A 23,561-nucleotide genomic window follows, 5' to 3' on the forward strand; every position below is an offset into this window, starting at 1 on the left:
AGAGGCAGCATCATAAGTGGCTAGAAATTTGAGCTTGGGCATTAGTTCCACCTGGTTTTGAAGTCTACCTTCCATCATTATTAGCAAATCATTTTTCTTTTCTGAGCATCACTTGCCTCATCTGTAAAGTAGGCACAATGATGCCTCTCTCCTAACGGTAGTATGAGTTCAGAATGAGATGTTGTATACAAAGCTCTGAATGCCGTACTTAGCACCTTGACACTCGAAGGATGACCTGCTCTTTCTGGGTTCGCTCGTGAGTGGTTTTAAGGAAAGCAATGTGTATATTACAGAGAGACCGAATTTGGAGTGGGACAGACTAGCCTCGAAGCTTAACTCTCCTAGTCATCTGCTATGTGACTATGCAAGTAACTTTTCATGTCTAAGCATGTCTTTGCATCTTTGCTTTATTATCTAGTTTGTTAATTACACCACTCTTATGAGTATATCATGATGAGGATTGTCGGCAATAATGTCTACAGATCTTCTAGGTACATAGTAGATTGTGCAGCAATGTTGCTAGAATGAATGAATGTGTAATAACCATATTGCAGAAAAAGTGTCTGCAAGTAGAATTTCTGTATACTGAATGCCATTTCAAATACCCTACCTGAGGAAATTACATAATAAATCCTTTTGTGAATTGAATAACATTTCCCTCTAATGTATGTTTTTCTTTTCCTCAGTTGAAATTTTTGAATAGGTAATAGGTTTGCATGGTGCTTGATTTAAAAGATGCAAAGAGTTTACAGAGAAAAGTAGCCTCCCTCTGTTCCCATCTTTCAGCCACTTAATTCTCCATCCAGGACAACCATTTTTACCAGATTCTTAAGTCTCCTCCCAGAAAGTCTATTACTGTAGATGTCTGAAGCCCCATCAATGAAACAATTTTAAAAACCAAAGTCCTTATTCTCTTGTGCCCATCTACTCACCCCCCAAATCCTCAGAGGCTCTCTCTCCTGGTTATTTCTTCTCTAGAGTAAATAATTTACCAATCCTTTAATCCCTCTCTTTCCATATCCTGTCTTTTTTTTTTTTTTTTTTTTTTTGCAATTAAAAATGCAGAAAGCACAAAGATAACAATAAAACATACCCATGTTTCTCTCTTTGGAATTAATGGCTATGAGTATTGTGGCATAATTGCTTTTAGCCTTCTTTTTTATCCTTTCTGCAGTCAGTCGTTCACAGCATATGAATGCATTGCCCTTTTCCCTCCACAGTCCTCTGAGTTTGTCTGTGAAGCACCCTTCGCACTCATCTCCTCCTCCCATCCTCACTGCACAGGCCCTCCTGCAAGCCCTGACCTCCATTCACCTGGGTGGTCACTGAGCATCCTGGCTGCTTACCCTGCCTGGCACCCATCCTGCAGCCTAGGTACCACTGGAGTGTTCTTTCTTGTATACACCATGGCTGGCCAATTCATACTCTTGCTCCAGAAACTCCCATGAAACACAAAGTAAAGCTCCCTATCCTCTGTTTGGCACCCAAGGCCTCCCCCTGTGTCATTTCTCCACTTAATGTTGCCTCTGACCGCCCACATGGCCCATTCCTGAGGGTGCTCAAGCTGGTACCTCTGCTGGAACTCCTTTTTCTACCAGTGTAGCTCCATCCAGTCTTCAAGACCTGACTTAAATCTTCGCTCCTGCATAAAACCTTCTCAGGCCCTCCATGTTGAAATGAATTGCACTGCCCTATATTCCTAGCATCTCATTGAGTGGTAAACAGAAGCCATGAATTAGGTTTAAGGCTCCTTAGGATTCCATCCTGACTAGCTTATGATCCCCTGCCTGGCAAAGACTGAGTCCTATTTATCTTTGTGTCTCCAGCGTCTTGCTCTGATCTTGGCATATAGTAAGCACTTTATGGAAATGTGGTTAAAATTAAGTTGTCTAGAGTGTTTTCTAGAGTGTTTGCTTATCACCAAAAGCAAAAATAGCTATCAGGTATTTTATACATTACATCTCCTTTAATCTTCAAAGCAATCTCACAAGGTGAATAGTTTTATCCCTATTTTAGAAAGACAGAACCCAGGGCTCAGAAAGGTGTGTTTTCCCTTCAAGGTCACACAGCCCAGAAGCTGCTGAGTCATGCTTGGACCCAAGATCTGCTTCACTGCAGAGCATGAACTCCTTCCATTTATCACACTGACTCCTGGGTTGCTTGGGATTTACGGAGAGAAGTCTGGGGATGGGATTGCTGATCTCTGGGATGGTTGAGGAATCTCACAAACTTCTGGAGGCCTGGGAGGCTGACTGATAGATTGTGCTTCCTCACAGGGGGAATCAGCTTTGGGAGAGCCAAGGGGACATCGGGCTCAGAAGCAGACGATGAAACGCAGCTGACGTTCTACACGGAGCAGTACCGCAGTCGCCGCCGCAGCAAAGGTAATAGTGTCCTTGGAAGATTCCAGAACCAGAGTTTGTAGAAGGAAATCCTGGAAATCAGATTTTGTGTTCACTAGCAAATCCTAAATCTTCTCTAACATGGTCCCAATCTGGTTAAAACTGAGCTTAGTTATCTGCTGCCTTGGCTATATGGGTGACCTTCAGCATATCCTTTTCCTGGCTTATTCTTTATTTGCTTTCTGTCCTACCTTATTCTTCAAAAAATATTGTGGATTGTTTTTAGTTTATGCAGATTTTTAAAAATTCAAAACAGGAAATGAAATAGCTAATCATATTAATATGAAAATAAGAATAAGGAAAATTCTTCAAACCCAGGTTGGGTTGATGCAGAATAATCCCTTCCATACTGTTTTGTAGTTCTTAGAAGAGGCTGGCAATTTAAGTAAGAAATTCCTGGCAGCCAAAGTGTAAAGGGAAACATACTCAGAAATAAAATGTACAGAGTTAATGGGAAAGAATCAAGCATTTGTTCAGGAAATTTTACTTACCAGACCAGACATAAAGTCCTCTACTTGGTATGTATAAATAAGATATCATGTGCCTTTCTAGACAGTTTCTTCAACAGGTAAAATTCAGTACTGGTGCATAATTATTTCTCACAATGGCACTCAATGTAGGGGGATGGCCAAATGCTGAAGCAGGACTCCACAAAGGTCTAAAACCTGTGGCCAAGATCCATCGTTCTCTGATGATTCAACGTGCTCTGAAGGGAAAACATACCATATTTCAGGCAATTGCCTGTGAATATAATTCTTCATATTGGATTGTCCATAAGGATGGGAAAGCAGCCAGTTTGAGATTGCATTCTTGGAAGAGACCCTCCTGGGGTACAAACATGGATTCCATGCCAGTGATAAAGGGCAGATCCATCCATGGGCTTTAACCACCCACTGAAAAGAAGGTCCTGTGACAAACAAGTCCAGGTCATGTGGCAGGGAACCTGGCCCTCCTCTCCTACCTCCACAAAGAGGTGGACTGAGAAGTAGCTGGGGCAGGGAGAAGGAGAAGGAGGAAGCTTTCTCACAAACCATGCTGCATGCATTCTATCCATGCACAGCGGACATTGCAAGAGTGCAGATCCCCATAGCTTCTGTGTGCTCCTTTTACTCTTAGGCAAGTTATTTGCCTTCTGTATGCCTCAGTTTTTCATCTACAAGCCGGACCTTGTAACTGCCTCATGGGGTTGTGGATGAATTTTGATTAACCTATGTAAAAAATTTATGGTGCCTGGTGTATGCTAAAAGCAAAATAAGTCAGACATTATTAATGTCAGTTCAGTTCTCATTGTTGTTTTTCCTATCTCCTCACCTCTGGCATCTTTCACTGAAAAGCCCCACGTGGGAGGAGTGTTTTTTCCATTGACACTTACATGGGAAGGGTTTGCAGCCTCTGTAGCCATTGGAAAAATGGGATCTGCCTCTCAGTCCTTTCCAATCCTCAGCTTTCTCCACTTGATCTTAACCAGAAAACCGAGAAGCAGTCCTCAGCTTCCAGGAATCTGCACTGGAGATTTAGAAGTTGACGATTGATGATTCTTGACTGGTCTTCTCCCTCACACAATCCAGCAGCCAGAATTAGGGCTGGGGAAGTCAATGGGTCCCCTCAGCAGGCCTGGGCTATTTATAGATAATTGGAAAACCATTCATCACCGAGCATGCCCCCCATAAACTGTAGTTCAACTTAGAAAAGCAAAAGCAAGCTACAGGCCTCGAGATGAATGATTTAACCCAGCAACTCCTTTCTTTCTCTCTCCTTTCATCCCTTCATTCTTTCCTCCCTCTCTCCCTCCCTTCTTCCCTCTTTCCTTTCCTCTCCTTTCCTTTCCTCTCCTCTCCTCTCCTTTCCTCCCTCCCTTCCTTCCTCCCTTTCTCCCTTTCTTCCTCCCTCCCTCCCTCCCTCCCTTTCTCCCTCCTTTCTTTCTTCCTTTCATACATACCACAAATATTTGCTCTGCACCAACTACACGCCTTCCACTCTTCTAGGCACTGGGGACACAAACCAAGCAACAATTTAAAATTCCTACTCGTGGGGTTTGTATTATATCAAAATACAAATCTATTAGATGGTGATAAATGCTAAGAGAAAAGAAGACAACAAGGAAGGGAACTGAGAGAATGAGAGAATATGGAAGGAATTGAATGCTTAGATTCAGTGAGCGTAAATTACCCTACCCTTTTTGCAGGATCACAGGGAGAGCTTTCTTAATACTGTGTTTGATGTTGTTAGGTTGTTGCTGTTGCTGCCGCAGCTGCTGTAATTTTTTGTTGTTGAATACAGAGAGTGAATTTGGTTCTGCAACATCCTTGTTCTAGGCAAATGAACTTAGAACCCCATGTCTCAGTCTGCAAGTACCACAGTTCTTCATGAAAGGGCTGTGATCCATTTTTTTCTGTTTCATATAGTTTGGGCAGGAGTTAGAGTGCCTTCAGCATTCACTGACTTAATGGGAAAAATGCAGAGGACAGAGGTGATCCAAGGGAGGTCCAGGAGCCCTTGGTGATATAAGAGCAACAGAGCATAGTACTAAAAGCATGGATTCTGGTGGTGGCTTACGTGGGTTCAAATCCCAGCCCCCCCACTTACTGGCAATGTCATATTAATCATGGAACTTAACGTCTCTGTGCATCAATTCCCTAAGCTGTAAAATGAGGGATATTAAGATGAAAGCATAGAGAGCTGTTCTAAAGATTAAAATTACTTGATACCTGCAAAGCATTCAGGTGGAGATAGGGAGGGAGAGAAATTGTGGCAGAGTAAAGCTGCTGAGAAGGACCATTGGATTTACTGTGGGGACAGGAAGGGAGTCTCAGATCTGCTACCAACTCACTGTGTGACCTTAGTAAAGTCTCTTTTGTTATCCAGATCTCTGTTTTTCAATCTGAAACATGGGAGAGTAGACGGGTGGATCTTCTCTGAGATCTCTTCTTACTTGTATGTGAATGGGACATGGGGCATATTTCTGAGAATCTCCTGTTATTGGGATGTACCTGGCTTCCAGCTTCAGCTTCCTTTGCACTCTGTTTACCTCCCCCATGTCCAGTTCCACTCCCCTTTCCTGTTTCTCTCCTTTAGGGTCTAACTGTGACACTAGAATGGTTCTGTTGTCCCCTTTGGCTGTGCTGATGGGTTCTTTCTTCCCTACACCCCCAGGCCTGCCTGGACCTGTAACATCCCAGTCCTCTCCTGTTCCTCTGCCATCACCATTTCAGCTCCTCTTTAGCAAAGGCAATGACTCAGCAGTTCCCTGCAGTCTGTCCAGGGGTGTGTGAGCCAGCCCAGCTGTGACACAGAAGAGATGATGAAGTTCAAGGAGGTAGGGGAAGAAAGAGATAAAAGTACCAGGAAAGGCAACTCCTTGTGCTAGTTAAGAATGGTCATCTAATAGCATTTGGGACTCCATATGAATTCACTATAACCATTTCAGGTCTATCTGAAAAATAGGAGCTGAGCTGTGTTTTCCAAATCTCGAGGCATGTGGGCTTTGATAAAGACATTCAACTTTACCATCTTTGAAGTACTCAGAAGGAAGTTGAGTCTTTGGGGCCATCTGTGTGTGACAGGAACAGTGATTTTCAGTCCTGGCTTTGCCACCACGTTTCTGTGTGACCTTGGCCAAGTCCCTGCTGGTCTCTGAGTCTCACTTTTTCAATCTCTAAGTAGAGATTTAAGAGGAGTGCTCAGAAGCAACTTGATCAGCACTGGTTAGGGGCCCTGCACTGCAGTTCAGACTGTTTCAGATGTTAGAAGATTTTGGAAGACAAAGTTATTGAACTGAGCGTTTCAGATTATCCCAGCTTTGGGAGAAGAAAGACACGATAAACAGCAACTAAATATGGGAGGGCTTCCTGAAAGAATTGAGGCTGGGAAGTTGCCTGAGTCTCAGACATGGCTCTGCCTCTTTTCATCCATGGGACATAAACCAGTATTCTCAAATTCCCATCTTTAAAATGCAGTCACTACATCTCCCTCACAGGGTCATTGTGAAGATTAAAATAATGAGTATCTCCTTTGTAACTTCAACTTCTGCCAACAAGTTCTCCCCTTCTCCACTGCTGCCATCCTAGTCCCTGCCACCTGCATCCTTTCTTTAAAACTGCTAAAAGTCCTCTCTTGCTAAAAGTCTCCCTTGCTGTCTTCAGCCCATTCTCAATCATGTAGACAGAGTGATCATCTTTACAAATGTAAATAGGGATCAAGTCGTTTCTCCTCTTGGAAGCTTTCAATGCTCTCCTTTTGCCTTCAGGATGAAATGGAAACTCCCTACACACCTGCAATCCTGAGTGATCTTGCCCTGCCTCTCTCCCCAGGGTTCTGTCTGCTCCTTCCCTCCCCACCCCACCTCTCCCCCGGGGCCTCTTCCCCAGCACTCCTGCATCTGTACTGCCACAGCCTTCACAACATTTGTCTCCTGGAATGCTCTTCCCTGCCGTTTGACTCATTCACCTGGCCCCCATCACGTGAGACCTCCACTTAAATGACATATTTTCTGCAAAGCTGTCCGTACCTGAGTTAATTTCCCTGTCTCATTCTATACCAGAGGCTGTGCTGTACCCCCTTTGTAGACTTGGTCACCACTGTAATTTTACATTTACTGATATGCTCCCTGAGTACCATTTGTGTCCTCCACTGAACTGGAAACTTCACGAGGATAGACACATTGTCATTTGTGTCCAGTTTTGTCCTCAACACCAAGCACAGGGGGATGGGCTCATAGTAGGCACTGGGTGAATATTTTGAATGAATGAATGAATGAATGAATGATGAGTGAATGGATGAAAGAAACACCTGCACAGTGTTTGGCTTATAGGTGTTCAGGATAGAAGCTGCTTTTCTGTCTGCCCCCTCTTGTTTTATCTCGCTTTATGCCTGCCTGCTGGAAAAGGGCCTGCTTCTCCTCTTCCCTTCTTTTTCCTGCTCCTGGTAAGCAGAGCTGGGGCCTTACCTCTCCCTATTTTTCTACTTCAAGGCCACCAGGAAGGCCATGCCCAGCAGTGGCAAGAGGGCCTTGGTGGTGAAAAGCACACTCTGCCTGGGTTCTTTGAGTGTGACTGTCCTGTGTGCCATCTGGGAACGATGTAACCAGGCCAGAAGGCTGCGTGGCAGAAAAGGTTACACTGAGGGCTAGTGGTGAGGAGTGGGGGCATGGAGGAGAAGGAGAGAGGAAATCTCTAACAAGTATTTGTATATAGATCTCTCTCTTAGCATATCCCATGAGAGAAATAGGACTGGCATTAGATTCAGCCAGACCTGGCTGTGAGTCCTGACCTCACCTTGTCATCCCTTCCATGTGGCCCTGGGTGGATTTTAACCTGTGGGTGCTTCCCTTTGCATAAAATGGACCTGTTGACACCCGCCTCACAGAGTAAGCACCCAGTGGAAGGTGCTAGGTCGTACCCAAAGATGCCCAAGAAATATTTGTTCTGTCTTCTAATATTTTCTTTCCTTTCGAAACATTCTGAGCTCCAAACTAAATCAGCTCAAATCCCATTTTCAGCAATAGGATCCATTATGAAAGACATTTGATGTATAGTTTGGAAGTACTTTGTCTTTCCTAAGCTTTAGGCTCTTTGTAACAAGGAGAATGGAACTATTTTGGAGAGGTGTCTGGTATTTCCAGGTAGAACCTCTTCCCAAAGCACAAAACTGTAGCCACCAATATGGAGAGTGGAAGGAAGGAGAAAAAGGCAAAGGGATGGAGAAACAGAGGTGGAGAGACCAAGATATGTGTGTCTGGTGGGATTTCCTAAATAAGGGGTCAGGAACATTTTTCTGTAAGTGGCCAATTAATAAACATTTTCAGCTTTGCAGGCCTTCCATTCCCTGTTGGACCTACTCAACTTTGTTGTTAGACTGTGCGAAACCTGCCATAGGCAACACATAGATGAATGGACATAAATATTTTCTAATAAACGTTATTTTTAAAAACAGGTGCTAGTTCAGATTTCACCCATGAACCTTAGATGACTCCTGCCTTAAACCATTGATATGTTACCCTCACCTGTATGTCTGGTCCAGGAAGCATGTGTACAAATTCACCATGCTCTGTGAAAATATGTCTAACCCCATATCATACATGATCATTCTGTCTAAGTCTATTTGTTGCCCATCAATCAATGAATGGATAAAGAAACTGTCATATATATATATGTATATATATATATATATGTATATATATGTATATATATATGTATATATATGTATATATATATGTATATATATATATGTATATATATATATGTATATATATATATATATATGTATATATATGATGGAATACTACTTGGCCACAAAAAGGAATGAATTAACGGCGTTTGCAGCAACCTGGATGAGATTGGAGACTACTATTCTAAGTGAAGTATCTCAGGAATGGAAAACTAAACATCGTATGTTCTCACTGATATGTGGGAGCTAAGCTATGATGACGCAAAGGCATAAGAAGAATACAATGGACTTTGGGGACTTGTGGGGAAGGGTGGGAGGGGGGCGAGGGATAAAAGACTACAAATAGGGTACAGTGTATACTGCTCAGGTGATGGGTGAACCAAAATCTCAGAAATCACCACTAAAGAACTTACTCATGTAACCAAATACCACCTGTACCCCAATAACCTATGGAAAAAAAAATGGAAAAAAAAACACAAACAATAAATAAAAGAATCTATTTGTCATGCAAGGCATTCTATGTTTGATCAAGTAAATAACCCTCCAGTATATCATTGTTTTAAGTGTGCCAATTCTAATGGCATTTTACAGAATTAAGTAATAAACTAGCTAATGTAATAGGTTACTAGTGGGAAGAATTTAACATATATTCATCAGAGGTGATACTCCATAGAGCAAAGAATGTTGGACTCAGAGTCAGGAGATGTGTGCTCAAGTCCACACCTCACCATTAACTAGCTTAGTGACCTTGGCAAGCCTGTGCTCCCTTGGGACCTCAACTTTCTTATTGTCATACAAGGATATTTACATCATATGTCATCAAGACTGAGCCCCATTATAATTTAGCCTGTATTTGTGGAATAAGCGACCCTACTAACCATGCTGCTGGGCAGTGAGAAAATGGAGCCTCAGCACCCAACCTCACAGCGGTTACAGTCTCTGGAGGCAAGGAGTGTGCAAACTCACACAGGGAAACCTTGCTAATCAGGATAAGCGTCTGTACAGCTGAAAGTCCAGATGAGAAGTACAGGTGGTTTGCCCAGCCCTGAGCACAATGCTGAGGAGGAGACAGAGCTGTTATAGCTGCTGGATCATTTCAGTAGTGCAGGCACCCAGCATGAACCTCCCAGCCCAGCTCTGTGCTGTATGAGTTTGGGTGCATCTCTCTGCCTCTCTGGACCTCACTTTTCTCATCTGCAGGTTGCTCAGCCAGTTATAGAAATCCAGGTTTTCTGATCCCCAATCTCACATACTTTCCTCTGAGCTTTGCTGCTTAGTTCTCCAGCAGAGAGAAGCAGAGCACGAGTGCTACTGGTTGTCTTATTTCTTTGTTTTAGTTTCTTGTTTTAATTTGGCAATTCCTAAGCTGGGATTTTCTGTAAATAAGAACCACTGAATCCATAAGCAAAACTTTGTACTAAGGTATATGGATGTATGACTTTTCTTTATGATTCTCCCCCCGCCTCCAACACACACACAGTTTAATCCTGTTTTCGAGGAAAAGGATAGGTGAGGAAAAGTTCAAGTCATATCTGCAGAGGAGATCTTTGGGAACTGAAGCCTCCTGTTATGAAATATAAGCCGTGAGTCCCAAAATGTATCAGAGACTTCAGGAAATGAAAATGGGATGAAGTGAAAGCTGAGCATCTGCAGAAGAGTACCTGCCAAGGTGTGAGGGCGGATGGTACGTGGTACACTGGGGAAGGGGGTGGAGGAGAGATGCCAGAACTGAGTAGAGCCCAAATTCATGTGCAGGAATGATGGAAAATGAGGCTGGAGAAAGAGGCAGCAACTGTGCCTTGACCACTGACCAAGGGCTTACCTCATCCTTTATCCATCACTTCTCATCAAACAACAATGTTCCGTTTCACTCTAAGGGTAATCCATTCAATCTTCCATTTTATGCACATAAAAACCAAGGCTCAGAGAAGGGAAACATTTTCCTCAAGGTTAAAAATCTCATCTCCTCAAATGACAAATCAAATGGGGCAAAATGTTAAAAACAGGTGAAGCTAGGCCAAAGATAGATAGGCGTTCTTTGTATTCTTCTTATCTTTGCAACTTTGTCAGGTTGACATTATTTCCAGTAATACACCCAGAAAATAGTGGGGCTTCTAGATTGTACATAGGCATTGGAATCAATAGACATGGGGTCAGATCTTTGCTCTGCCATTTCCTAGCATTGCAGAATCTAAGGCAAGACACATTTGTTCTCTGACCTCAGTTTCTCTTGGGTAAAGGAGGATAAGTGTAGTAGTTGTCCTTCTGTTCTACTTTGGGCTTGTTATGAGGATTAAACGAGATAACATAAGCAGAGGAAATGCTTAGCTGAGTGCATCCACCATGTGATTGTTTCATTGCTAGCCAGTTACGGCACATCAGTGCCTAAGCCACACAGGCTCCAGCTCCTCTTTCTAATGTACCAGCTTGCAAATTAATCTGACTTCTAGAAAAACAATAGTGACCAGGCACAGTGGCTCACTCCTGTAATCTCGGTACTTTGGGAGGCCAAGGTGGGTGGATTACTTAAGCCTGGGAGTTCCGGACCAGCCTGGGCAATATGACGAAACCCCGTCTCTACAAAAAAATTAGCCAGATGTAGTGGCATGTGCCTTTCATTCTAGCTACTCGGGAGGCTGAGGCTGGAGGATTGCTTGAGCTCTGGAGGTCAAGGCTGAAGTGAGCCGTGATTGCACTTCTGCACTAAAGACTGGGCATCAGAGTGAGACCCTGTCTCAAAAACCAACCAACAAACAAACAAAAAACCAAAAAACAAACATTTTTCTTGAAAATGTGAATGTTGTAGGCCTAGCCCCTTGGGGACATTGCGATGCAGCTTTTCACGTCACTGTCCTCTGCTTCTTGCCTAAATTTAGGTAGCCTTGCTCATGGGCAGATCTACTGGCTGCCCTCTGCCAACCTGCAGAGCACGCCCCCAGGACCTGCTACTCAGAACAGAGTAAACACTGAAGACAGATCAATCCGTATTCTATCAGCCTCTAAGTCATTGTAGCCAGAGTAACCTGGGAGAGAGGGCTAGGCTTTAAGGAGAGGAAATGGTGTCCAAGATATGGGGCAGATCAGCCTGCTACTCCCTACCCTGCAGGGATTCCCACTGAGGACAACACGACTAGAGGCTCAAGAAAAAGGGTTAGCTAGAGGACCCACAGATGAATGCATCAGCGCCTTCATGGGGTGGGTTTATCTGGTTATTACAGGGCCTGGACATGGGTACAGGGAAAGCAGGGGGAAGTTAAGACAGGGTGGAAAGCCAGGGGAGAGAGCGCTGGGCAAGGGATAGGAGGAGGAAGAGCCAAGCAAGAGAATGTCATGAAATCACTGGAAGTCTTAAGTGATTTGTTTTTGTTTGTTTGTTTGTTTTTGAGATGGAGTTTTGCTCTTGTTGCCCAAGCTGGAGTGCAATGGCACGATTTCGGCTCACTGCAACCTCCACCGCCTGAGTTCAAGTGATTCTCCTGCCTCAGCCTCCCGAGTAGCTGGGACTACAGGCACGTGCCACCATGCCCGGCTAATTTTTTGTATTTTTAGTAGAGATGGGGTTTCACCATGTTAGCCAAGATGGTCTCGATTTCATGACCTCGTGATCCGCCTGCCTTCTCTTCCCAAAGTGCTGGGATTACAGGCATGAGCCACCACGCCCAGCCAAGACTTGAGTTTCAATCCTAGGTGTCTCTTGTTTGGTTAAGAGGCTTTGAGCAAGGCTTTGGGCCTCAGTTTCCTATCTGTAGACCAGCAAGGTAGAATTTGACCCTCTCTGAGTTCACAATAAAACCATTCTAGGGTCCATAATAGAAATGGGTTCAACAAGAAGGGAGATAGAGGAAAAGAACAGAAGAAACTGTATTAGTTTTATTGAATTATCTCTATGCTGTTCTGTCCCCTCTAAATGCATCATTTCATATTATTCTAAGCAATACCAGGAGAAGGGATTATTTTTCTCTCCATTTTACAGATGAAGAAACTAAGAATTGAGAGGGTTCACTTTCCTGAGGCTGCCATGAGTTAAGGGAAGTTTGAATTTGTATTTAAGCTATTTGATTTCAAAATCTGGTCAGGCCATTATAAGGATGAATGAGATAAATCATGTAAGTGCACACAACAGTGCCTGACACAAGGTATATACTCAAAAAGAGACAGGAAGAGGATACTCATATCTGTGTCTGATACAGCAAACCTGATCATATCCCTGAGAACTTCCTGGTATCAGCTCTGTAACCCCTGGGATGGTGGGGAAAGGTAGCCTGTGAGGGGCTGGCACCAGAAATAGTGGTGGTCAGAACCAGCTCAGGCACTGAAAAGTTAGTTCGGTATGGAGGACAAAAGGCAGCATCTGTGGGGCCAGCCGTCCCAGGGCACCACCAACAAAGGGGGCCTGGTATTTGGGCAGGTAGGAAAACATATGACAAGGTTGACTTCCAGTGCTGTGCAGGGACCAGCTCATCCCAGTTTAGTGAGAGCCTATTGTACTCATCTATTCCCAACTCTGCTGTAAGTGATGCCACATTGGGAGCTTGTAATCAGCCATAGGAGAAAGATTCAAACTATGGAAACTGGGAAATACTTAAAATATTTTAAAAGAGCTGCTTGCTCTTGCTTGGAGAGCCCATTGTTAAACAATTACCAGCACACCACTGGGGAGAACTGTCAGTAAGAAGTAAGAACTCAGCCACAGGCTAGGATTCAAAGACCATTTTCTAGAAATAGTCTAAGCAATCCAGAATCTTCCCTGAGGATGCTGCACTAGATGATGACGGGTTGTGGGGGGTGTGGAGGGCAGGCACAAAGCAAATTACAACATCCAAGGCCCAAGGAAAAGGATTCCTTTTCAGAAACAGAAGACAGTAAGGTCAGCTGGAGAAGCTGAATATTTAGGGCCTGCATGGGAGGCTGGGCACTCTGGTGCTTCCTACTTAAGAGAATCGTGAGTTCTAGGACCTAGATCAGGGCAGGTGTCCTCAGCTGTGTGGGAAAAAGAGCTGTCAGGGCTGGGTAGTTCTTTAGCCTAAATAAATCTCAGAATCACTTTTTAAAATGCCAATTCCAAGAATCAACCCATTTCATAGGACTGGCCAAAAGTCTGGATATAAGTATGAAATCCTTTTAAGATTCTAATTATTTAATATCAGCCAGCATCGAGAACCACCACTCTCAAGCTTCCTTGATATATCAGCCAACAGCACATTCCAATTCCCATCCTGGCTTTGGGACCCTATGGAGTGTATCCCCCCATTTCCCAAGCCTGGAACTTGGATAACCATTATAAGGGGAATAACTACTTATAGCAACTATGTATTGAGTGTCACTTTTGTATCAGGTCTATTGCACATTCACTAATCTTCCTAGCAATCAGTTGTTGTCCTTGTGTCTATTTAAAAGAACAAAACTGAAACAAAGCAGAGTAGCTTCTTCAAGATAACGGAACCAATAAGTTGCATAGCTGTGGCTTGAATTGGGTTTCGGTTGACTCCAAAGACTGTTCATGGTCACAATCCCCCAGAACTGCCCCCCAAGAGAACTTTGTAGGTTTTTGCCCATTTTTGCTTACCATAACTCTTGCCCAAATGTTCAGCTGTTTGGGTTTGTGGGAGTGGACTCCTTCCTCCAGAAGGTTCTGGTAGTTCATACAGGCTTTCTGGAGAGATTCTAGTTTCTCTCATGGACAGAGAAACTGGGAGTTTGGATTCCCTTTACTTGTAAGCACAGTAAAATGCAGTAAAATACAGAAGCCTAGCTTTGATCTACATCTGCATTTGGCCATATTTAATGAGACATTAGAGAAGAGAAAATTATGTATTCAGAAATTGTTATGGGTTTAAAAAGCTCCTGTCTCTATTCTCTTCCTTCCTTCAAACCTCAAAGAAAATAGACATTGGCTTTTTTTTTTTTTTTTTTCTTAAAGATCCCTTCTGGACTACTTCTACCCAAACCCACAGAAACGTCAAGCAGTCTTGGCAAATGAGGGTTCCTTGAATGCAGAAAGAAAGCCAGCTAACTACAAAAACTCCCTCCTCCAGCCCATGATGGTCCCTGAAATATTGTTTAAATTGTTCTCTGTACTCCTCTTCCTGTGCAATGCCAGCCAGCTCAGCACCTGACAGCCCGCCATCGAAGGGAGGGAGATGGCTGTCAGGAATCAAATGGGAGACCAAAGGCAATAAAGCAAACATGTCGTTTTAGTTGCTTACACTAGCGAGAAGGAATAATCAGTCTCTCTTGCCTTCTTGTTTTTCAACTAGACTCAGCAGGATTCCCCCACCCGCATTTCCTTAGAATGAGAGACTGTGACTTTTTGCTTCCTGCCCCAAGCAAGAACACTGTCATTCCCTTTCTTCCCAATCCTGTGAGATGGCCAGGGTTCTCTTACCCCTGAAAAACTCTTTTCCAGATAAAGAGACCATGCCACTGGTCATGGGCACCCACTGTATGTCACCAGCTGTGTGAGATGCTTGCATGCATAACCTTATTTAATCCTGACTCTCAGTTTGGGAGATTTTGGGCAAGTAAACGTACCTTCCCAGGCCTGGATTTCCTTCTCTCAAAATTGGAAATGATAATCCTATCTCACAAGGTTTTTGTGATGGTTAAATAATGTCATGTGTTATTAGAATATAAGGTATGTGAAGGAAGACAGTGAGAAAATGTCTGGGAAGGATAAATTCAGCCAGATTGAGAAAGGCTTTGAATGCCAAGTTCATTTATTTTTTTATTTGCATAATCAACAATGTTTATTAAATATCTAATTCCACTGAGACTCTTTGCTAAAGACCAGGAATATGGTGGGAAATAGACCAATAGGATGGATTTCCTTATGAAATTTCTAGACATGCCAGAGGAAAAAGGGAAGGGAGAGTGTATTTCACAAATAGACACGTGAATAAATATATTATTCCAAACTGTGAGGACTGCCTCTGATGAAAAGAAAAGAGGAACTAATGTAATCAGGAGACTCATGAACTATACCTTTGAGAAGCCAATACTACAGCTTATACCTGGAAGACGGACGGAAGGTGGCCAAGCTCTAAAAAATGGCATGTCTATGTGAGCAGGAAAGAGCTTGCACTTGAACCTCCATGAAATGGCGAGTCTATGAAGGGTGTTTTTTGTTAGCTTTGTTTTGTTTTTTGAGACAGTCTCACTCTGTCACCCAGGATAGAGTGCAGTGGCATGACCCCAGCTCACTGCAACCTCTGCCTCTCAGGTTCATGTGATTCTCGTGCCTCAGTCTCCCGAGTAGCTGGAACCACAGGCATGTGCCACCATGCCCGGCTAATTTTTTTGTATTTTTAGCAGAGATGGGGTTTCACCATGTTGGCCAGGCTGGTCTTGAATTCCTGACCTCAGGTGATCTGCCCGCCTCGGCCAGGAAGGCATTTACTGTTGAAGGAAGGGATCTATTATTTCATTTCTGTTTTAGGAAGATCACACTTTCTACAGAAGAGGAAGAACTGGAAGAGAGTGAGACTGAAGGTAGGGAGACTAGTTAGGAGGTTATTGGGGTAGAATGGGAACACTCTGGGTGACGATGGGAAGGTTTAGATACAGGAACATGTTAAAAATAGAGTTAGAGGAACCCAATGACTGATTGGCTCCAAGAAGGTGAGCCACTGAAGATTGCTGAAAATGAGCATTGGTTTCCAGCATAGGGACTGGGAGAATCACACAGCCAGGCAAGGAAGGAGGGGTAAGTGTTCAGGAGAGAAAGAGACTAGTTGGATTTTGGAGCTGCTGCCTTTGAGGTGCCTGTGAGCCATCCAGATGGGGACATTTGCCAACCAGATCTGAGCTCAAGAGTGTTCTAGTTCAGGGGAGAGTGTGGGTGTCAGCACTCTGTGGTCGTGTATTAGTTTTCTATGAGTAACCAGTTGACAGAAACATAGCAGCTTCAAGCAACATGCATTTATTAACTCCCAGTTTTGTAGGTGAAAGTCCAGTCATGGCATAACTGGGTTCTTTACTCATGATCATGTAAGAGGCTGAAGTCAAGGGGTCAGTGGACTGCCATTGCAGCTGACATGCAGAATCCTCTTCCAAGCTTATGTGGTTGTTGGCAGAATTCATTTCCTTGTAGCTGTATGAGTGATGTGCCTGTTTTCCTGCCAGCTGTCAGCAGGGACCACTGTCAGATCTTAGAGTCCACTCTGAAGCCCTTGCCACATGCCTCCCCTCCAGGCGGTTCACAACATGCTTATTCAAGGCCAGCAGGAGATCATCACACTTTGACTCTCCTCCTTCAAGGCCCTATTCTCTTTTAAGGGCTCACTTGATTCAGCCAGGCCTACCTAAGATGAACTTCTTTCTGAGGAACTCAATGTCAACTTATTTGAGACCTTTAGTACATTTGAAAAATCCTTTCACCCTTGTCATATAATGTAATCTAATTATGGAGTGATATCCTGTCATAGTCACAGTGGCACCCACATTAAGGGGAGTATACAGACAGTGTGCAGGGGGTGGGAATCTTGGAGGCTATTTTAAAATTCTGCCTCCTACCTGGAGGTAAATAAAGGCATGACAGTAGGAAACTATTGTAGGAGAGGGTGTAGACTGGAAAGTGAAGGGGCTGAGGGTATGTTTCTTATTTATGGATTCTGGATAGGAAATGTCCTTCCCTCAACATCTTTGGTGCAAATAAAACTAGTGCTCCACGTGAAGAAAACAGATGCCACAGCCCAGGGGCATTTGTCATAAGAACAGCTGAGAGACTGCAGGACAAGTGGATTCAGGGGAGATTTGTAACTAACAGTGCAAGGCACTCAGCATGCATAACAATATGCAGTACCCCAAGTCGCTCAGTCAAACCCATTCTGTGTTTCACTGGCAAAGGATTTTTTTTTTCCACGGCTCCCATTGGGCAAATTTGCCATCTGCCTTTTCTAATTGGAGCAGACTTTAGAAAAAGTGGCCTCTACTCTGGTTCGGGAGCCAAAATGCTGGAGAGCTTTGGGGAAGTCCCCTTGGCTCTCTATCCATTACATTTGGGTGTGATGTTTGAATAAATTGCATCAGAGGCCTCTTAAAGCTCTGAAATTTTATGCTTTTATTCGTTTAATACACATTGTAGATTCTAGAAACAGTGTGGTTCTCTGGGGTGTCAAGGGTTAGCAAGACATGGCTCCAGCCCTTAGGAAGCTCCTTCCTAGGCTTCTGTCTGTGGAAGAAGTCAAGACCACTGACTCCTAAGCTCATCTCTCTGCTCTAAGGGTATCTGTGGACCTGAGCTCTTTCAACCTTATTCATGGTGGTATGCTTACTGTTTTTACCTTTTCTTCAACCAGTGTAAAATAATGTAATAATTCTACTAAAGAGACATAGAAAAATAGACATAAATGAAAACCTTCGAGAGCTCATTTCGTTTTTTCCCCATCCTCATTTCCTGTACACTCTTTCTTATCCTTGCAACCATAATCTTCACACATTTGCACTCCTGTTTTTTTCACTTGGCATTATATTGCCATATTTTTTTCTGTGACACTGTACATTTTTCTTGAAGTGCTAAACCTAAACATAGTCATTGTAGCATAATCTCTAATATTGAAAAATTAGAATGAGCTCAAATGTCCAACAATAGGAGGATGGCTAAGTAAATGATGATGCATCCACTTGAGAGAATATTATACAGCCAGATAAGTGTGAATGAAGCATGAGTTTTTGAAGAAGGGCAGAATTTACAAACCACAATAACTACTTTTAAGGACAAACAAATCAACTCATTTAAAAAGAAATATGTAGGTGAATCACAATGTTATATATTATGCATGTATTTACCCTTCTGTTTATTATTTATACTCTGCCTGTTCCTGAAAGGGATTTGAGGTGGGTGGATTTGCTGGAGGTAGTTTAATGTGCAGTGTTTAATTTGTGGTCTTGGAGCCAGACACACATAGTTATGTGTCCTGGCAGTGTGAACCTTGGGAGGTCACTCTAACCAACCCACAATTTTCTCAGCTGTGTAATGGCCATTCTTGTAGCTCCTTCTTCTACGAGTGGTTTCAAGATTGTAATGAAATAATAAAAGCAACGAACTTAGCACAGGTCCTGGAGAAGATGGTAAGTGATGAACAATTGTGGCCTTAGATCTGACTACTTTAACTTATACAGGAGGAGACTGTGTTTCTATAACTAGGGCAGCTGCTCTCAATTGTCTATGATACAATTAGATTGACCTGAAATCTTGAAAAACAGTGTTCATTCCTTTTATTATTTATTCAAGCCATCATGTATCTGGTCTTGGAATCCCTGGAGGAAAGAATATATCTCACTTTTACTTAATTGTGAAAAACACAGAAGAAAGAGAAAGAAAAATCAAAAGTAAATATCCAGTTGAAAAGGGTTCTAGAACATGAGAAGGTTCTAGACCTTTTTCTCTGTCCATGAAGCATGATGTTGTGAGTAAAGGGCTCTTTCCCCTTGTATCATGGTTCCCAACCCTATTTGCATAGTAAACACACTTAGGTTTAAATAACAAATACCTAACTTTGGACCTCAGTCCAGAGTTTGATTTAATAGGTTTAGGTGGAGACTGGGCATGCTGGTTGGTCGATCTGTCTGCCTGTCTCTCTCTCTCTCTCTCGACAGGGTCTCATTCTGTCACTGCAGTGGTGCCATCACAGCTCACACCAGCCTTGACCTCCCAGCCTCAGGCAATCTTCCTTCCCCATCCCCCCAGGTAGCTAGGACCACAGTCACGTACCACCACGTGTGGCTAATTTTTAAGTTATTTGTAGAGACAGGATCTTACTGTGTTGCCCAGGCTGGTCTCGAACTCCTGGACTCAAGTGAACCTCCTCCTATGGCCTCTCGATGTGCTGGGATCACAGGTGTGATTCACTGTACCAGCCTTCTTTTTAAAAGCTCTCCAGGAGCAACCATAGCTGATGGCCGGGTACAGTGGCTCAAGCCTGTAATCTCAGCACTTTGGGAGGCCGAGGCAGGCAGATCGCCTGAGGTCAGGAGTTCAAGACCAGCCTGGCTAACATGGTGAAACCCCCTCTCTACTAAAAATACAAAAATTAGCAGGGTATGGTGGCCCATACCTGTAATCCCAGCTACTCGGGAGGCCGAGGCAGGAGAATCACTTGAACCTGGGAGGTGGAGGTTGCAGTGAGCCAAAGTCGTGCCACTGCACTCCAGACTGAGCAGCAGAGTGAGACTCCATCTCAAAAAATAAACATAAAAAGCTCTCCAGGAGCAGCAATAGTTGAGAATCATTGCCTTAAGGAACCAAGGCATAGATGGTTAAGACTGGTGGTCTCTGCCCTCCAGCCATTTTCAAGCTATAGAGGGCATAATAAATAATAGAGAATATCAGATCAATTAAATTCTGTGGCCTCGGTTCTTCTCTGGTTAAATAAACTACAATTCTGTAATGTCTTTCCTGATTCTCCAATTCGATGCTTCTAATAACACAGTATTTTTGTTTTTATGTTTTAACCAAAGTAAGATAATGCAATGCGAGTCATATGTCCATGGCTGAGGTGCTTTGGAGTAAGGGCTTTGGGATACAAAACACCATAAATCAAGGATGGCTCTTCAATGGATAAAAATATAGAGACAGATGTCTGATGAAATAATGGAGGAAAACTGGAAACAGGGAGAAAACAATGGGCGCTCAAAAAATAACAACTTATTTTTTAAATTTTTCTTCCTCTTTTTGGACCTCAGTTTCCTAATATATAAAGTGTAATGTTGTATTACATGACTTATAAAGGCTTTTCTAGCTGTGATGTTCTACAGGATATTTTTAGCTGGATACAAGAAGACTTGGGTGTGGTGAGAAAAAATATTATTTCTATATACAAGTCCAAGGGAGGAGCTCACCTAGGAAGGAGGATGCAGATTTACTCTTTACACAAGTCAGGAAGGCAGGGCTGTGCTAACATAGGCTGGGACTTGAAAGGTGCATATTACAGATTAGCATAAGCAAGACAATTCTGAGAGTCAGAGTTCTTGTCTGCTTCCATAGTGAGTGAGTTCCCCATCATTAGATGAATGCAAGCAAAATTTGAACAATATCCTGTGGAGGATGTTCTGAAAGAAATTCAAACATTGGATGAAGGGCCAGGTTAAGGTCCTTAGCAGCCTCAAGAATATCATTACATCGTTTTTAGGGGTATTGTTTTTGTTTTGTTGTTGTTGTTGTTGTTGTTATTTAGACAAAGTCTTGCTCTGTCGCCCAGGCTGGAGTGCAGTGGCACTATCTTAGCTCACTGCAGCCTCCATCTGCCAGGTTCAAATGATTCTCCTGCCTCAGCCTCCCAAGTAGCTGGAATTACAGGTGCTCGCCACCGTGGCTTGCTAATTTTTATATTTTAAGTAGAGATGGGCTTTCACCATGTTGCCCAGGCTGGTCTTGAACTCCTGGGCTTAAGTGATTTACCCGCCTCAGCCTCCCAAAGTGCTGGGATTACAAGCATGAGCTACCGCACCCGGCCGGGATATTGCTTACTTACTTTATAGCTCCTCACTTAACTCTTACAACAACCCAGAGAAGTAGAGATTGTGAATATCCCCACCTCACCTCATGGATAACAACCCTAAGATACGGAAAGTTTAAGTCACTTGCTCAGAACTGCACCCAGATAGGAGACAGAACAAGGACAGGACCTCCATTGAGTCTCACTCCAAAGCTCCTCTCTGTGCTAATGCAGCTGGCCTTCCATCTCTGTTTCTCCACCTGATGGCAGAGCCCAAGCCTGGCTCATATTGATTGTGTCTGTCCCTTGTTTCCTCCCAACCTCTGTCTCTCTCCCCAGCCTGCTCTCCCACATGTATTTACGCTGGGCTGCCTGGTAACAAACGGCTCGTTACCATGCGGAGGGCGACAGCCGGGCGATTAGTGAAATTTGTTACCCATGCGTCTCTGAACAAAATTAAATTAAAAGTGCTGCTTCGCTGTCAAGATAAGGGCCAAGCTGCTGAGATAATTTTTCACTCTCAAACACTCAATTACCCAGTGAGGCTGGATCAGATACAATCAAAGGGGAAAAAAGAAGAAAAAGAAAGGAAAAAAAAAAAAATAGAGGCAGGACCTCCAGGAACAGATGTAAGAGTTGTTATCTCTCTATGGCCAGGGACGTTAAAGAGGCTGTTGTCATGGTGATGGGGCTGGACCACATGAGGCAGGTAGGTAGGTGTGGTCTGTGACTACATTCTGTATTAAAGGAGATGCTCTCTCCCTCCACCCCTGCTGCCCCTGCCTTAGACAAGTTGGTGTCGTTTTCACCTGAATTATTGTAACAGCCTCCTAACTGGTCTCCTTCACCCCACTCTTGTCCTCTTCATCCCAACTTCCAAAAGTTAGAGTGACCTTTCTACCACACACGTCTGAAAACATCACTTTTTGTTGAAACCTTCTGATGGTTTCTCCTTGTCATTATAATAAAGTTCAAATCACTTAGCCAGTGTCATCTCTAGCTCTCTGCCCCTCAAACTTCAATGAGATGAATCCCTCCCTTCTTTTATCCCTCCCTCTTTTTCTCCTTCCTTCTTTCTTTCCTTCCTTTATTTGACAGAAATTATTTTGAAGACCTACAGTGTGCCAGGCATTCTGCTCCATCTTATTCTAATCACGCAGTCCCCTCTGTCTGGAATAATCTTCTCTTGCCTTTTCACCCTCAACAGTGTCATCTTGTTCTTTAAAAACTCAGTTCAGCTATTCCCCACTCCAGTGTGCTTACCAGGTCTCCACCAAGCTCCACAGGTGCCCTTCCTTTATGCCAGCATGGAATTCACTACTACCCCCAATCACAGCTCTTTCTCATACTCTCTGTAACTGCCCATCTCATTGTCTGTTCCAACCAGACTGTGAAGCCTGCAAGGGCAGAGACTACTTCACTCAGCTCTGTATCCCCAGGGCATATGGAGCAGGCTTTCAGTATGATTCTTGTGATCTGAAATGACCCTGGAGTTATATAGCAGGATGCCTGCTGAAGGTCTCTTCAGGAGACTGGAGGAAACACTCTTCTTAACACAGGTAATTTATCTGTGCTGTCTCATTTAGCCCTTGCAATATGAGATCTTATCCTGACTTGATGAGAAGAAAACTGAGGCACAGAGAGGAAAAGCAACTTGACTGAGTCACAGTTTTAGTAAACAGCATGGAAAAGAGAATTAAGCTTGTGTCTAACTCCAAAGCCTGAAAGCTTTTAAGTTGTAATTTTTACCTCAAATTATATAGAAGGTCAGTGGCAAAGATGGAGCTAAATATTAGGCTCTCTGACTTCTGGTCACAAATTCACACTAGAAAAGGGTGTACCCCAGGGTTTCCTGTGTGAAAGGTAGTCTGAATTCCCATTCTCTCTGTAGTGTCTGGACCAGAAAACAAGGGAGACCATGAAATTGCCAAAAAGACAATCAGCCTGTCCCCTCCGCCTCCTCCCCCTCCCCCTCCATCTGCCCACCACTGCCAGACTCCAGTCGATGGGTCCTTGGTTCAGGATTTATGAGCCTTCTTGGTGTCTCTCTTTCTTTCCATCTGAGAGGGCTTGACTCTTCCCTCTCTCAGCTAATTAAAAACCCCAGCCTGGGCCGCCAGCCTTGGATCACAGGCTGCTGGGCAGAGGCGCTGACGCTGCGCTGATAAATCACTCCCTGGGGCTAGAGGAGGCTGGAGCATTTGTCAGAGGGGCTGGGCTCATCCTGGACTCCTTTGGGAGATTTGGGGACTGCTACAAATGGACCATGTCCACCCCTTCTTGCCCCAGAAGGGGCTCCATTAAGAATAGGAGGGCAAGGATTGCCCAAGGATGTTGGGGTAGGAGTGGCCCTAGAGTCATCTTCTGAAAACATTTGTTAGATTGTGTTATTCCCTTAGATACCTTTAGTGGCTCCCTCTTGGCCTTCATGATAAATTCTCAACTTCTTAGCCTGACAGTGGGTGAGGTGTAGCTTAGCATTTAAAAGCATTGCCTCTGGAAATTTACAGACCTCAGTGTAGATCATGGCTTCACTGCTTACTCACCTTGGATATGTTAT

The 23,561-nt window shown here is 43.6% G+C and overlaps 1 protein-coding gene across 3 annotated transcripts in view; it reads left to right on the forward strand.

Moving 5' to 3' along the window:
* Window positions 1-23,561, forward strand: part of ASTN2 (astrotactin 2) — a 1,055,774-nt gene that overhangs the window by 332,110 nt on the left and 700,103 nt on the right. For all 3 annotated transcript variants that reach the window (XM_063636815.1, XM_063636816.1, XM_055271311.2), the window contains one exon: window positions 2,277-2,384. In XM_063636815.1, the coding sequence (XP_063492885.1) occupies window positions 2,277-2,384 (108 nt within the window). The remainder of the gene's footprint in view (window positions 1-2,276; window positions 2,385-23,561) is intronic.

Source organism: Symphalangus syndactylus, chromosome 3 (genome assembly GCF_028878055.3).
Source record: "Symphalangus syndactylus isolate Jambi chromosome 3, NHGRI_mSymSyn1-v2.1_pri, whole genome shotgun sequence".
Taxonomy (NCBI): domain Eukaryota; kingdom Metazoa; phylum Chordata; class Mammalia; order Primates; family Hylobatidae; genus Symphalangus; species Symphalangus syndactylus.